Below are 12,553 nucleotides of genomic sequence, written 5' to 3' on the forward strand. Positions count from 1 at the left end.
TCCAGTGCTGCTCTGTGGGATGCCTGCTGAGTCCCAGAGAGCTGAGCTCTTAGGGCGTTAGTGCTCAGGCCTAGTTCTGAGTCACACTCAGCCCCCTCTCTACTGCCCCAGGCTGCTGTGATGTGCTCTGGCACCAGGCACGGCTTCGACTCAGGGGGACACCCCGATCCCCTGCCCCAGCGCCAGGGAGGGTGCGCCTGTGCCAACAGTTAGGGAGAGATGCCCAGAACTCAGGCACCTCACACAAGCTCTGGTCTAGCGCGAACTCACCCACGTGCCAGCACAAGCATCACACAAACCCGCCCGGCTGCGATTTTCACTTTGCCGCCATATCCTGCTGCAGTACGTGCCACAGGTTGGTGACCAGCGTCCCCTGTAAGCCAAGCGCTTGGGCGGCCGCCCGGGGCGATGCAGGCGCTGCCCAGCTGATTAGCAGAATGTCCCCATCTGGCGTGTGTGTTTCTATGGGTGGCGCACATCCTCCCACACCCTGGTGCACAGAACAAAATTTATTCCACCCGATGGATGGTAAAAATTAGAAGGAGCCCTGCTGGCATCCCCCATTTTTGTGGCATGGGGAGCCCAGCCATGGCCCCACCCTACAGGCCAGGTGGAGGGACCAGGCGAGCCCCAGCCCAGCCTGTGAGCCCCCTCCCCATGCCATGACCCAGCTGTGGTTGGAACTCCCATAAATCACTGCAGGGCCAGCTGCCGCAGGCACTCATGGCCCCGCTCCCCGTTAGGAAGGGGTCAGGGGCTGGGAAACCCGAGCCGGGCTGTTTTGGGCTCCAGCCTGGCATGCAGGGCTGGTGGAAGGCTGCCAAGCAGTGCTGGGTTCGGGCCAGCTGCCGAGCAAGCGGAGGGATGGCATTGCTGCCTATATAAAGCGTTAGGCGGCCTGGGCCGCGGTGGGCGGGGATGATGTGCTGACAAGCCCAGCTCAGCTGGCCCGGTCCTGCGCTCCAAGCTGGCTGCACACTGGACAGGCTGGGGGAGGGTCAGGCTGGAGGTCTGAGGTGAAAGGATGGCTGGGGCCGGGGGGGAGGGCAAGAAAGCTGAGGGGCTGTGGGGACCAGATGGCTGGGGGCAGGAGGGCTGGGGGGCTGCCAGTGTCTTGGCAGTGGGGGGGGGGCAGGCTGGCAGGGAGGCTGGGATGCTACCAGTGTGGTGGCAGTGGGTGCCGGGGGGGGGCAGGCTGGCTGGGGGACTGGGCAGATGGAAACCGAGCCAAGGCCAGTGTGTGTCTGCAGGGGGGGTTGGCACTGGGGCCATGGCTGCCCCCGCCCCCAGCAGAGCTGTGTCAAGGACTCAAGGCCCTGCCCACAGCCAGGGGGCTGACACCCAAGAAGTTGCTGAATCGGGGGCTCGGAGAAGAGCCCCAAGGCTGACTAAAGGGTTAGGAACCCTGCCTGCGAGTGAGCAGCCCCGGGAGCCCGGATGTTTAGCAGAACAAGTGCCGGTTCAGGGCTGAGCCAAGCCGATAGGTAACAATGGCTCTTCGGTCGAGTCTGACAGCTCAGCTGGGCCCCACGGGAGTCACTAAACATGGGGACAAATTCCTGTGGGTCATCCAATGTTCCTTATGAGCGGAGCACATGGGTGGCTGTCCAGATGATGAGCAGAGAGCCCACAGCCTGATTTTATACTTGTGGTGCACATCCGCACATTCCTCCGGGCACATAAAATTTAGTCTGCACATGGCGGGAAAAATTAGAGGGTGGCTTCACTGTCACTGGAAGTTTTTCAGTCAAGCAGAGTGTTGTTGCAAAGTACTCTTCTCCGGAGTTATCCCCGGGGTTATCCCGGAGGGCTGGGCATTGTGGCCCCTGCTCCATGGGGAAGGGAGCGGTAATGGCGACGGAGACCCAGCAGGGCTCCTGCCCTGCTGGGGACATGGGGCCAGCTGGCTAATCCAAGGAACATGTCTCTTGGAGCCAGCTGCCTGGGGCCTAGTAAACTTTCTTTGGCAGGAGGTCGCCAAGGTCCTGGCCCGGCCCAGCCAAGGGAGCAGAGATGAGGCGTGGCACATGCTGCTGGGGGATGTTGTGAAGGGGAAAACTAGAATGGGAGGTGGTGTGGAATGGACACGGCTGGCCGTGGCCCTGGTGTGGGGCAGGGCTGCGATGGATGCAGCTGATTGTGGCTCCGAGGGGTGGCTGGGCTGGATGCTGTTGCTTGTAGCCCTGGGATGGACATGGCTGCTCGTGGCCTGCGGGGGGGGTGCTGGGATAGTTGTGGCCTAAGGATGCGGTAGGGTGGGACGGACACATCCGATCATGGCCCTGGATGGGGGTTAGGATGGACGTGGCTGGTTGTGGCCCTGGCTGGTGGCTTGGACGGACAGGGACGGTCGCGGCCCTGCGGGGGGTGGCTGGGACGGACGGGGCCAGTTGTGGCCCTGGGGTGGCTGGGATGGACGCAGCTGGTTGTGACCCTGGCTGGTGGGTAGGATGGATATGGCTGGTTGTGGCCATGGGGGTGGCTGGGATGGACGGGGCCGGTTGCGGCCCTGGGGGTGGCTGGGACGGACAGGGCCGGTCGTGGCCCTGTGGGTGGCTGGGATGGACGGAGACGGTCGCGGCCCTTGGGGTGGCTGGGACGGATGGGGCCGGTCATGGCCCTGGGGTGGCTGGGATGGACGCAGCTGGTTGTGGCCCTGGCTGGTGGGTAGGATGGATGGGGCCAGTCGTGGCCCTGGGGGTGGCTGGGATGGACGGGGCAGGTCGTGGCCCTGGGGTGGCTGGGATGGACGCAGCTGGTTGTGGCCCTGGCTGGTGGGTAGGATGGATGGGGCCGGTCGTGGCCCTGGGGCGGCGGGGACGGACGCGGCCGGTCACACAGCAGCAGGTGGAATGTCTCCCCATGCTGTTTGTCTGTTTTGCTGGTCACCGGGATACAGCTGGGCTGATCCTGCAGCCGCCGGACCCCAGCCAGGCCCGCTGCAGACATCCCCAAATTTTGTGCTGGGCTGGTGGCAGCAGTGTCCAATCAGAGCTGTCCGGTGGCTCGGGGACAGCCAATGGGAGCCAGGCACACAGTATATAAGGGCAGCTCTCCAGTGGGTGTCCTGGGTCACTTGTTGCGCTGGAGTAGAGGAGGTAGTGCTGTGCCGTCCCCGCTGTTCTGCTGATCAGGTAACCCAGGTCTTGGCCCATGGGGGGACCAGCTCAGGGAGCCCCGCGGGGGAAGGGGCAATGCCTCCTGAAATGTCCCCTGCTGTGACCTTGGGCAGCGCACGCTGAGACCCCCAGGAGCTGCCAGGCAGGGGCTGGGGCTAGGGGCCCTAGGGGTGCAGCAGGCATGGGGCAAAGCCCCCTTGGCCTCCTGGGGGGAATTCCCCTGAGAGGAGCAGGGGGCCCCATGTGGTGGAGGATAGTGGTGCCCCCCTGGAGCAGAGGGGTGGCAGGGCTGGGGTTTGGGGCTTGCCCAGGGATGCTGCCGGCCAGTTTGACCTTGGCAATGTTGCTGGGTCCTGGAGGGAGGTGGGGACACCCTGTGTGAGGCCCCCAGGGCAGAGGAGACTGTGGAAGCCTCAGGCAGAGCCCCACACCCCCATGAGGGCCCTAGGGGACTGGTGAGCCCTGGCTGCAGGGGGGCTGACACCTCGCAAATGCCACCCGGGAATGTGGGCTCAGCTGGCAGCTGTGGCTGCTCTGGGCAGGTGCCTGGGAGAGGGGCTAAAAATAACCCTCCCGGAGCAGCTGAAAACCACCCCCTTTTCCATGGGCAGCAACTGGATCGGCCCCTCCCCCTGCATGTCCCTGCAGGGCTGTGACCCCTGCCTGCCTGTGCGTGCCACCCCACAGGCACCCCCTGGCCCCTGCATGAGCAGAGACACCCCCCCACCATGCAGGGCTCACTCTGCCTAGGGCAGCTGGCTGGGTCCAACCCGGCGTACTCAGCCCCCACTTCACCCTGGAGCTCCCTGCAGGGCATCTGCCAGATGGGACAACTGCACATCCCCCAGCAGGGCCCTGCACCTCACCCTGCAGCCAGCAGGTTCCCCGGCAGGGCTCAGAGGTCGGGAACCCGGCACAGAGTGGAACCGGCCAGCACAGTGCACAGGACCTTACAGCAAAGCCCGTCCTGGGGGGATCCGGCATCCCGGGCTTCCTGCCAGAGTCCCAGCCACGGCCCCGTCCAGCAGCCCAGCCTCAGCCACACCTGCCACCTCCTCCGTCCTTTGTCTCCTCCCAGGCCAGCAGCTCCCCCGGTTCCCACCGCTGGCTTTGGTCTCCAACGTCCCCAGCTGGCTCCTGGCAGCGGGTGAACTCCGTCTGTCAGGTGCCAGGCTCGAGTGTCGGCCCTTGTCTGTGCCCAGGCAGCAGCCGCACCTGCCCACTAGGGGTCTCTGCAGCCATCACACGCCCTCGTCCCACCTCCTGGGCTCTTGGGTAACACTCAGGGGAAACTGAGGCTCGCACCGTTTTCCGGCAAACCATTAGGCACAATCCCCCTTTGTCACATGGGGTCACCCTGCCTTAGGCACCTCTGCTCCCCCCAGGAGGCTTCAGGCTGCCCTGGGGCTGGTGCAATGAACACGGGCTGCCTGGGCCTCTGAGGTGCTGCTCTGCTATTGGGCCCAGGTGGGATCCCCTTCCCCACCCCCGGCCTCAGTGGGCTGTGTCCCTGCAGGAGTCACCCCACCGCCACCATGCCTTTCGGGAACACCCACAACAAGTACAAGCTGAACTTCTCGGCGGAGGAGGAGTTCCCCGACCTGACCAAGCACAACAACCACATGGCCAAGGCCCTCACCCTGGACATCTACAAGAAGCTGCGGGACAAGGAGACCCCCAGCGGCTTCACCCTGGATGACATCATCCAGACCGGGGTGGACAACCCAGGTGGGTGCCGGCCAAGCCCCGCCCCGCCCCCAAGGCCAAACCTGGGGTCCTTGACCCCTGGCAGGGCCACCCTGCAGGCAGCTGCTCCCCAGCCAGTGTTAGCTGGGACAGGGCTCTGACCCCTTGAGATCAGGGCGGAGCGGGGGAGGGGGCTCTGACCTCCAAGTCAAGCTGGGCTTGGCAGCTGCTGCCCCCAGCATCCCTGACTCCCCAGCCCCCACCCCATCCGCCTGCTGGGGGTGAGCCAGAAATGGGCCCTGGAAGGTGTCTGTTCCTGAGTGTTGGCCTCAGTCCCAGGCGGGTACTGAGGGGAGCCCCACTTCAATGCACACAGGCTCCCCCCTCTTCTATGCACCCAGGCTCCTGGGAGCCTCCTGCTCCCCCCAGTGCACCCAGGCTCCTAGGAGCTCTCCCCACTTCAGACCCTGCAGCTGAACAGCCTGGCTCCAGCCTATGCCCAGGAAAGATCCGCCCCCCACCACCTGGTCCTCCCACACAGCCGCCAGCAAAGGGGCAGAGTGCCCAGGCAGGGCAGGAGAGTGTAACCCCGCCCCCACACACTTCCTGCCCACCCTCCATTGTGGGGAAGGGGTCCAGCTCACCCGGCTGGGGGCTGTCCCCCACTCAGCCCCCTAACCCCATCACAGCCCCCCCAGTCCCTGCTCTGCCGACCCTCCCCATCCTAGGCCCTGGCTGTGGGGATGGAGCAGGGGCTGGACCCATTCCCCAGCTCCTGGCCTGGCTGCCCCCTCGCTGGGGAACAGCCCCCACCCCGCCCTGCCTGGGAGCCGCTCGGGGGGATGGTCCCCAGCTGCGCCCCACAGCCCCTCCCCGCCCTGGCTCACGCCCTTGCTGCCTGCAGGGCACCCCTTCATCATGACGGTGGGCTGTGTGGCCGGGGACGAGGAGTCCTATGAGGTCTTCAAGGACCTGTTCGACCCAGTCATCCAGGACCGGCACGGAGGATACAAGCCCACAGACAAGCACAAGACCGACCTGAACCACGAGAACCTGAAGGTGCGGGTGGAGGCGGGTTGGGATGGGACAGGGGACAGACTGGGAGCTGGCAGGAGGGAGCAGTGGGGTGGGGGGCAGGGAACGGTTGGGGGAGCAGGGGGCAGAGCTGGGGGAAGGGCCCCAACTCAGCCAGGGGCCAGCGCCACCCCAGGAGGGCTCAGGCTCTGGTTCCCACCGGCTGGCACAGGGCGGAGACGATCTGGACCCCAAGTACGTGCTGAGCAGCCGGGTGCGCACAGGCCGGAGCATCAAGGGCTACACGCTGCCCCCCCACTGCAGCCGCGGGGAGCGCCGGGCCATCGAGAAGCTCTCCATCACAGGTAGGGGGCTGGGCCGGGCGCCGAGGGTGGAGGAGCCGTGGGGCTGGGCCGGGCGCCAAGGGCGGAGGAGCCAGGGGGCCGGGGAGTGGGGCTGGGCCGGGCGCTGAGGGCGGAGGAGCCGTGGGGCTGGGCCTGGCGGTGAGGGCGGAGGAGCCGTGGGGCCAGGGAGTGGGGCTGGGCTTGGCGCTGAGGAGCCGTGGGGCCGGGGAGTGGGGCTGGGCTTGGCGCTGAGCTCTGCTCTGCGGCCCCCAGCCCTGAACAGCCTGACCGGGGAGTTCAAGGGCAAGTACTACCCCCTGAAGGACATGAGCGACCAGGAGCAGCAGCAGCTGATCGACGACCACTTCCTGTTCGACAAGCCGGTCTCGCCCCTGCTGCTGGCCTCGGGCATGGCTCGCGACTGGCCGGACGCCAGGGGCATTTGGTGAGCACTGCACTGGAGCACGTGTGGGGCCGGGACACTGGCATCCATCCCGGCTCTGGGAGAGGCCTGGGGACCAGTGGTTAGAGCAGCGGGCTGGGAGCCAGGACTCTGCTCCGTCCCAGCCCTGGGAGGGGTCACCCAACGGGGTTAGATCGTCCTGCTCCAGGTGGTGCCGCATGCTCCTTCCTTTATCCCAGGCCCTAAGGCAGCATGAGGGGATGGGGGTCTGCCAGCAAACAGGCCCTGTGCCCCTGGCGGGGAGGACAACCTGTAGCCCTACCCAGCCCAGGAGCTGGCCCTGCAGCCCAGTGGGCCCAAAACAGAGCAGCGGAGTCTGGCCCTGGGTAGGCTGGCTGGGTACCGGGCTGGGTGGAGGGGCCAGGCTGGGCCATGCCATGCAGGACGCAGGCTGGGCCAGTGCCCTCACACCCCCTATGCTGCAGGCACAACGACAACAAGACCTTCCTGGTGTGGGTGAACGAGGAGGACCATCTGCGCGTCATCTCCATGGAGAAAGGTGGCAACATGAAGGAAGTGTTCCGGCGCTTCTGCGTTGGGCTGAACAAGGTGAGCGCCTGGAGCTGGGTGGGAACACAGGCGGCCCTCTGCCTCCAGCCCTGACACCCGGCTCCCTCCCCGAGCCGGGGAAGTAGCCCACGAGCCCCAGATGGCAGACTCCGTTCTGCTCTAACCACTGAACCCCACTGCCCTCCCCGGCACTGGGCTGTGAGGGGGGGGTGAAGTTGCAGGTGTCCAGGGCAGCTCCCAACATGCAGCTGAGGTGCTGCCCTCTGCGGGCACAGCCCCCCACACCCCTTGGTAGAGATGCCCCCCACCCTGGGACCTCAAGATTGCTTCTCCCCCCCGCACCTCTGGTGCCAGCTGGCAGGGGCATCCCCGGCCCCGGCAGGGGGACTTTGGGCCTGGTTGGGAGGTGGGTGCTGGGCTGACAGGCTCCCCCTGCCCCTACCCCGGCAGATTGAGGAGATTTTCAAGAAGGCCGGCCACCCCTTCATGTGGAACGAGCACCTGGGTTACGTGTTGACCTGCCCCTCCAACCTGGGCACCGGCCTGCGGGGCGGCGTCCATGTCAAGCTCCCCCACCTCAGCAAGCACCCCAAGTTCGAGGAGATCCTCAAGAGGCTGCGGCTGCAGAAGCGTGGCACAGGTATGGGGGGGCTTGGGGGGTACAGGCTGGTGGGGGACAAGGGGCCTGGGTGGGCGTGGGGGGCAGGCAACCCAGGCTGGCAGGGGCCACAAGTGGGTGGGGGTAGCACTAGGGTCACGGGTGTTGGGGGAGGGCCGAGCAGCCACAGCCCTGCCCCAGTGGGGCCTTTGGGTGACTGAGGTGTGACCCCCACCTCTGGGCACTCAGGCCAGGGCTCACCAGCTCTGTGGGCAGAGAGGCTTGGGGCTGACTGAGCCCTGGGGTGCCACTGACTGGAGCAGGGCCTGCGCCAGGGGGGCCGTGGATGCCAGCTGGAGCTGTGGTGGAGCAGAGGGATGCAGGGGGGAGCTGTGCTGGCCCACGCTTGAACAAGGGGCAGGCCCAGGGAGCAGTCTGGCTGAGCCCCCCGGCACTGTGCCCCCAGGCGGCGTGGACACCGAGGCTGTGGGTGCCGTATATGACATCTCCAACGCCGACCGGCTGGGCTTCTCCGAGGTGGAGCAGGTGCAGATGGTGGTGGACGGCGTCAAGCTGATGGTGGAGATGGAGAAGAAGCTGGAGAAGGGCCAGGCCATCGACGACATGGTCCCAGCCCAGAAGTAGACCTGCTCTCGCCAGCGGGCACGGGTGACCTAATAAAGCACTGATGGCTGCCTGACCGCCTGAGCTGTGCGCATGGGGCGGGGGGCAGGGCCCACAATCCCTGCCCCGGTGGTGGGCAGCACAGCCCTGGGGTGCCCCAAGAAGGGGCCATCTTGCCCCCCCCCTTTCCAGTGCTGTGGGGGAGATTAGGTGGGAACTGCCCTTCCCGGGGGTACGTGATGGGCCAGACCCTGAGCCCTGTCCCAAACCTTTGCTCAGCACTGTGGTCTGGGCAGGAGTGACCAGAGCTCCTGCTGCCCCCATGGCTGCCTGCCGAGGGGCCCAGCGGGCAGGGTTAAAGTGAGGGCTGCTTTGGGGGGATCCTGCCCCCTAACCCATCCCTGCTCTGGGCCCAGGGGCCACCGCTCCCCTGACATTGCCTGGGGAGGCAGGTAGGACAAGCGCCCGGCGGCTGGGCAGGGGCCAGGACCCAGAAGTAAGCTCCCATCCTGCTCTGGGAACTGCCACCCCCAGGAGGTGCTGAGCTCTGGCATGGCGGCACCTCCATCAGGGCTGGGTGCCAGGGGCCCTGCCTGACCTCTGCTGGGGACTGGTGCAAGGGCTATACAGAGCCCCTGCATTCACCCACCAGGCACTGCCCTGCCACAGGGAGCACAGCTCCAAATGCCACCAGGAGCAGGGGGCCAGCTCCTGGCTGCCAGCTGCACCCCCCCCCCAATGCTGTGCCATCCAGAGCACCAGCTGCTCCCAAGGGGGCTGGGGCAGGGGGTAGAGGGTGAGCTGAGTAATGGTGGAGCTGGATGGCAGCAGTGCCAGTGTCTGGCACCGCCTGCCAAACCCTCAGCATTGCCCACCAGCCCACAGCATGCAAGTTGCCCACCCATGGCCCTGTGCTTCCCCCGCCCCATGTCGGCACTCTGTGCTCACCCCCATTCCCTGCCCCCCCATGGAGGCTGCTGGCCGTCCCTGCCACCTTTCCGTGCCCCTCAGCCACCCCAGCCCCTGCCATGCCTGAGCTGTGCCCACCACTCCCCAGGCTGCCCCGGGCTGGGCTGCTCTGCCCACCCATCCACATTCCCTTCCGCCCACCCCGGGCCCACTCTACTTACCACATGGGACCTTGGCCATCCCTTCAGTGCCCCCTGCCCTCCACCCCCACCAGCCATGCCCATGCAGTGCTGTAGCCAGTCCTGGGCCCTACACTCCTGCCAGCCCAGCGGGAGGTGATGCCCCCACCACCAGGAAGCAATGCGATGGGTGGGGTGGGGGGCATGGCCCTGATACACTCTGTAACACAAGGCAAAACTCCCAGCCCCAGTGTGCAAAGCGCTGCGGCTGGGGTCCACCCCGCCTGGCCCCAGGGCTCGCTGGGCCTGCTGCCTCCATTTCCCAGCAGGCCCTGCTCCTGGAAGGGGGAAAAGACAGGAAGTCCCACCCCTGCTGCGCATGGGGACAGTGCCATGCAGACAGGCATGGTGGGCGGGACCTTAGCATGAAATAAACAGCCCCCCTGGCCCTGCAGCAAAATCCCCTGCACTCTGCCCCACGTGTGTGCACAGCCAGCCAGGGACAGGGGCTGCCTGCTCCAGGGTGGCAGTCCAAGGGAGACCGGCCTGTGGTGGTGCCAGGCCAGAGGGACCCGGCTGGGGCCCAGGGGCGGCTGAAGGAGGAGCCAGGCAGGACAGAGGTTTCCTATGTTTATTGGGGGGGGTCGCTACAGACTGTGGGGGGGGTAGGTCTGGAATAACTTAAAAACGTCCCAAGGCTACGAGCTGGCTCGTTACTCTACACAACCCGACGGGACTCGGGGGCTATTTACAGGAGCTGTACAAGAGGGGAGGGCCCGGCTCAGGGGGACGGGACCCCCCCGGAGTTGCCGGTTGTTTTGTTCTGCTCTAAGAAATGGAGGGAGACGCTGGGTCAACAGGACACAGTGGGACCCCGCCCTCCACGGCCAGGCTGCCTGCCACCCCAAGACCCTCCCCCCCCCACAGTCAGGACAGCCCCTGCCCTGCTTATTCCTGCCCCTCGGACCAACCTCCGCCCTGCCCCCCATCAGCTGCACAGGAGCAAGGCACAAGGCCTGGCTGAGTCCCCCACCCCCCGCCAAATGATGTCACCCCTCTTCTCTGGGCATGTGGGGCCATGCCATGCCCAGCCAGGGGAGATGCAGCCAGGCCAGGCTTGGGGAAGGCCACGGCCCACCTGGGGCCTAGGGGGCTGGGCCCCAGCAGCTCCAAGTCCACCTGGAGGTCCAGCCTCCCTGGGGCCGCCCCCTGGCCCCTCCCGGTCACCAGACCTGAGCGGGGTGGGGGGCAAGCTGGGGATAAGGGGGGTCTGGAGTCAGCGCTGCCCCAGGAGGAGGGCAGGGTCCCTGGCGCTGGACTACGGAGCTGCCAGCTCCACTCCTGTCCAAGGGGCACGTGGGACCCAGGCCCCGGCTGGCCACGGGCTGGCAATCAGCACTGGCCCTGGCACGGCTGCCCCTCCACCTCGGGTTACTGGCCTGCCACTGCCGTCAGCCCCCAGGGTGACGAGGGCTCCCCTCTGGGCTGGAGCTGGAGGCCCTTGGTGACACTACCTGACACGTCTCCCTCAGGCTCCAATGCACTGCCTTGGCCCTGAGCACCCCACCCTGCCTCTCGTGGAGGCCTTGCCTTGCCCGTCCTCACCCCAGCAGCAGCGGAGGGGGGAATGCCCCCTACCCTGGGGCCAGGGGCTCACTTACGTCCCACAGCCTGGGCTAGGCTGGGCAGGCCCCACTCTGCGCAGGGGACAGCCCCAAGTCTAGCAGAGTGCAGACAAGCCTGGGTCCCAGGCTCGCCTCAGCAGGCCCTGTGAGGGGCAGGCAGGCCCCAGGCCTGGGCCCAGTGGAGGACAGGTGGGCGGGCTGAGCGGCCAGATGCACTGCTCCCTAGCCACGCTAGCCCCAGGCCGGGGACCTCCACCGAGGGCAGGCAGGCGTGGGGAGGCAGCTGGGGCCCAGTGCCAGGGCAGCCCCAGGCTCAGAGCTGCAGCTGGCTGGCGATGCTGGTCACCACGGTGCGGAAGGCCAGCGAGGTGCCGGCCAGGCGCCGGAAGAGCACGCCGGTGAGGCCCAGGCGCTGCAGCCGGCACACCTCGGCCTCGAAGTGGCAGAAGTGCTCGCTGGCGCTCTTGGCGTGCGTGCAGGACAGCAGGAAGGGCTCCAGCTGGTGGCAGCGACAGCTGGCTGAGTCCGTGGCCTGGCGCAGGGCGGCCATCATGGCCTCGGGGGGGCGGGCGCTGGTCACCTTCACATGCCCGGCACATCGGAGCAGCCGGGGTTCGGCTTCCTTTTGATTCCAAGGTAAATTGCAACTGCAAGTGGCAGGAGGAGAGAGGCCGTCAGACGGGGGGTGGGGGGGGCGGAGGGGGTGGGTCCCTGCCGTGACACCGACGGGCTGGACGGGCACTGCCAGAGCTGCAGGGGGGGAGATGTGCGGAGACCAGGTCTGGGCAGGCCCTGTAGGATGCCACGGGCTTGGCGCAGCCCCAGCAGGCGGAGGTGGCGGGGGGGCGGGGGGGCAAATGGCTCAGGCAGGGCAGCCCAGGGGGCTGGGACAGAGCCGGGCCAGGGGAATGGGAGGGGCTGATGGGAGCAGCAGCTGGGTTGGGGGGTGCCAGCAGGAGGGGAGGGAGGGCAGCCACAGGGTGCAGGGATGGGGCAGCCCCAGCAGGCTGGGACGGGGCTGGGGAGGGCAGGGCAGGCTGGCCCCAGCAGGCTGGGACGGGGCTGGGGAGGGCAGGGCAGGCTGGTCCCAGCAGGCTGGGATGGGGCTGGGGAGGGCAGGGCAGGCTGGTCCCAGCAGGCTGGGATGGGGCTGGGGAGGGCAGGGCAGGCTGGTCCCAGCAGGCTGGGACGGGGCTGGGGAGGGCAGGGCAGGCTGGTCCCAGCAGGCTGGGACGGGACGGGATGGGTGGGGTGATCCCCGGGGACTGCTACGGAGCAGATGCGCTGGGCTGGGCTGGGCTGGGCTGGGGCAGAGCTGCCCGCGGGTGGGTAAGCAGGCTGGAGGGGAAGGGGCGGGATGGGGCTAGGCAGGGTGCGGCCGCACGTACCTTGTGAGCGCAGATCCCCCGATTCTCTCAGGTTCGTCTGCGACCCTGCGGCGGGGACAGAGCTGCAGTCAGTGGCAGAGCCTGGGTGCCAGGC

The 12,553-nt window shown here is 67.1% G+C and overlaps 2 protein-coding genes across 4 annotated transcripts in view; one reads left to right on the forward strand and one right to left on the reverse strand.

The window, feature by feature from the left end:
* Positions 1–3,007: 3,007 nt before the first annotated feature.
* Positions 3,008–8,431, forward strand: CKM (creatine kinase, M-type). The gene is made up of 8 exons (XM_075016439.1): positions 3,008–3,134; positions 4,636–4,847; positions 5,710–5,864; positions 6,052–6,184; positions 6,437–6,608; positions 7,052–7,175; positions 7,587–7,776; positions 8,201–8,431. Exons 2-8 carry the CDS (start codon positions 4,655–4,657, stop codon positions 8,377–8,379), a joined length of 1,146 nt encoding a protein of 381 aa, XP_074872540.1. The 5' UTR covers positions 3,008–3,134; positions 4,636–4,654; the 3' UTR covers positions 8,380–8,431.
* Positions 8,432–10,063: 1,632 nt separating this feature from the next.
* MARK4 (microtubule affinity regulating kinase 4) overlaps positions 10,064–12,553 on the reverse strand; it is a 42,220-nt gene continuing 39,730 nt past the window's right edge. For 2 of the 3 annotated variants that reach the window (XM_075016155.1, XM_075016157.1), the window contains 2 exons: positions 12,460–12,504; positions 10,064–11,718 (listed from right to left, as the gene is read on the reverse strand). In XM_075016155.1, the coding sequence (XP_074872256.1) occupies positions 11,385–11,718; positions 12,460–12,504 (379 nt within the window). In that variant the 3' untranslated portion in view covers positions 10,064–11,384. The remainder of the gene's footprint in view (positions 11,719–12,459; positions 12,505–12,553) is intronic. The other variant, XM_075016156.1, reaches the window with a different exon arrangement.

The sequence above is a fragment of the Carettochelys insculpta genome, chromosome 22, assembly GCF_033958435.1.
Source record: "Carettochelys insculpta isolate YL-2023 chromosome 22, ASM3395843v1, whole genome shotgun sequence".
In the NCBI taxonomy this organism is placed as follows: Eukaryota; Metazoa; Chordata; order Testudines; family Carettochelyidae; genus Carettochelys; species Carettochelys insculpta.

Coding starts and splice junctions, on each gene's coding strand:
- CKM (XM_075016439.1), top strand. CDS start 4,655: ATGCCTTTCGGGAACACCCACAACAAGTACAAGCTGAACTTCTCGGCG. Junction 6,609..7,051: donor CCGGACGCCAGGGGCATTTG/GTGAGCACTGCA, acceptor CCTATGCTGCAG/GCACAACGACAACAAGACCT. Junction 7,176..7,586: donor TCTGCGTTGGGCTGAACAAG/GTGAGCGCCTGG, acceptor CTACCCCGGCAG/ATTGAGGAGATTTTCAAGAA.